This window comes from Mesitornis unicolor, unplaced genomic scaffold (genome assembly GCF_000695765.1).
Source record: "Mesitornis unicolor isolate BGI_N332 unplaced genomic scaffold, ASM69576v1 scaffold36939, whole genome shotgun sequence".
In the NCBI taxonomy this organism is placed as follows: domain Eukaryota; kingdom Metazoa; phylum Chordata; class Aves; order Mesitornithiformes; family Mesitornithidae; genus Mesitornis; species Mesitornis unicolor.
Window position 1 is genome coordinate 467 of NW_010205864.1, and position 2691 is coordinate 3157.

General features: G+C 40.8%; 1 protein-coding gene across 1 annotated transcript in view; it reads left to right on the top strand.

Moving 5' to 3' along the window:
- Positions 1-1921: 1921 nt before the first annotated feature.
- The window catches only part of RNF20 (ring finger protein 20, E3 ubiquitin protein ligase), a 12607-nt gene continuing 11837 nt past the window's right edge, over positions 1922-2691 (top strand). Inside the window, exons 1-3 of the mRNA XM_010191570.1 lie at positions 1922-2123; positions 2259-2426; positions 2545-2690. Coding sequence (XP_010189872.1) covers positions 1995-2123; positions 2259-2426; positions 2545-2690 — 443 coding nt within the window. The 5' untranslated portion in view covers positions 1922-1994. The remainder of the gene's footprint in view (positions 2124-2258; positions 2427-2544; position 2691) is intronic.

Here is a 2691-nt window from a genome sequence, read left to right on the forward strand (position 1 = left end):
CTTTTGGCTAGCCACAGGCAGGGGGAGTGCCAGTTGCAGTTGTATTTTTGTCTCCATCTAAGAGAGTTTTAACCATAAGAGAAGGATTAAAATGAAGCTGAGCCCCTGCTAGGGGAGGACAGTCAGCTGTTCCTGAGTTAGTGCAAACTGTCTGGGGAGAGAAGAAGGTGATTAACATGGGACTGAGGATGATGATGAGTTCCTAAAGTAAAGAAAGGAGTTTTGGTCATGAAACTTAGTAGGACAGATCCTGAGGTACAGTATGTGAGGAAGTGAATAGTGGGAAGGGAGGGAGACACAGCTGTGGGGGGCTCTCTCAGGAGACAGTGGAAGAAATGCTTGGTCCGTGGACAAAAAATGTGAAAGGCAGTGGTCACTGGTGGCTAGCTGGACTGATAGGTAGCAGATGTTTATAGTGACAGCTGCTCCTCCTGCCCCTTCCAGTGGCCTAGTCATTCTGGCTAAAATCAGTTCCCACTGAATTCCATTGCTAAAAGGAGGAAAATGGTTAAATGGAAGCAGTCTTTGCTTTGTTTTTAGTTTTAAGATGTATATAATACTTCTGTTAAGACAGGTTACAAGAACACTATATGTGCTGTTTTAGTAACTCATTTAGAAATAATATTTGTATTATCTTGCATATGTTAAAGAGCAATGCCAAGCTAAACTGCTTGTTAAATGATAAGATTTGGCAAAACAGTGTGTCAGCTTAATCATAAAAATACATTAGCCTTATTACTTTCAGTAGAACTGCACAGGTAAAGCAAGTACATAAGAACTGGCAGGTTCAGGTTGTAACCCTTAGTTTAACTGTAAATCCCCTTATAGATTTAAATGAAACAATACATAACTTGTATGGTAAATTTCATTTACTTCTGGGTTTCATTTAGTTTAGAGGTAGAGATCTGCGGATTGAGTTGGCACAGCATCAGTGAATATGGGAGAATACTGCTCATGTCTAATGAAGGTCTAATTGATTTCATTTTCCATCACTAGCTGCCGTGTTTATTTTGAGAACTCTTTAAAGAGATATTTTTTATTTTATTAAATAACATGTTAGGGAACTGTGAGAAATAGTGTTCAAACTAAGAAAAAACTAGTTTAATGCTGAGAATTGTCAAGTACTGGGATGAGTTACCCAAAGACATTGCTGAGTCTGTGTCTCTGGAGATACTCAAAAATTGACTGGACAAGGCCCTTGGCAACCTGTGCTGGCTGACCCTGCTTTATTCAGGAGCCCTGAGCAGGTGATCTCCGGAGCAGAGATAATCCTTCCAGCCTCAGCTGTTCTGTGATTCTGTCACTGGTAGTCCAGAGCTTTTCAGTTTGTATTAACTTGGGGATAAATACCCTTAAACCATGTCTGTATCTCCCCTGATAGACAGGAAGACTCTTCAAATTGGTCTTTACAAACCTTCGCTCAGAATCATTGTTCAGTTTCATAGTATTTGTAACATCTCTGTGTGAGTTCTTACAGGGCTCATCTTCAAGTTATTGCTGCCCTCTGCTTTAACTGACTTTCAATGTTGATATAATAAGAGCAGTTTGGCTGCTATGAAGTGAAGTGATGCTCCATATACACATCTCAATTGCTTGTTAAAGTCTAACCCAGATATTTTTTATTAATACAGAGAGAGATCAAAGCAGTGGAGACAGAACCTGCATGAAGACTTTTTTCAAAAGAGTGCGATAAGGTACAGTGCTTCCATTTTAACGTTATAGAGCAGTGTATTTTTTTGCCATCAACTTGCTGTTTGCAGTGCTAATCCTAGTGGTGTCTTTTAAGACTTAATATTTGACCAATATTTTCCAAAACCTTTTGAATTTTATAGTCTATATTATGTTGGTCATCTTGTTACCATGATGGATCAGTATGTTAAAAATGCTAAATTGAGTTGATTGTGTGGGTGTGTGTTTGCTGTTTTTTTAAAATAGTGTTCTTTAATGTTCAGGAACAACTTAGAGAATACGGGATTCTATATGCTTTGGCCACCATGTCTGGAATTGGCAGTAAACGGACAGCTGGAGAGCCTGGCCCTTCTGCACCTCCAGAGAAGAAGACAGGGGTTGAGGATTCAGGGACCACAGTGGAGACCATTAAGCTTGGTGGTGTTTCTTCAACAGTATGTCTTCCTTGCACAACCCCATTCAACCTCTTGCTTTTTATTTTAATCTGGAAACATAAATATCTCTGTGTTCTGTATGAGCCCAATGATCTGGCTTGTATGGAAAGTGCCCTGACTTGTGCTTCTGCACAGGAGGAGATGGACATCAGGACCCTGCAGACCAAGAATCGGAAGCTAGCAGAGATGCTGGACCAGCGGCAAGCCATTGAAGATGAGCTACGGGAGCACATTGAGAAGCTGGAGCGTCGACAGGCCACTGATGATGCATCTCTGCTGATTATCAATCGATACTGGAATCAGGTTAGTAACATACTTTGTGATTTTTATAGAAAATACCCTCTTGCCTTGTCTTCTGTTTCCCTGCATTCCTTTCATTCACATCCATTTCTTGTCTTGTCTTGCCTTTCCCATGATTCAGTTTGATGAAAATATCCGCATCATCCTTAAACGCTTTGACCTGGACCAAGGTCTTGGAGACCTTTTGTCTGAAAGAAAAGCGCTGGTTGTACCAGAGCCTGAGCCAGACTCGGACAGCAATCAGGAACGCAAAGATGAGAGGGAAAGA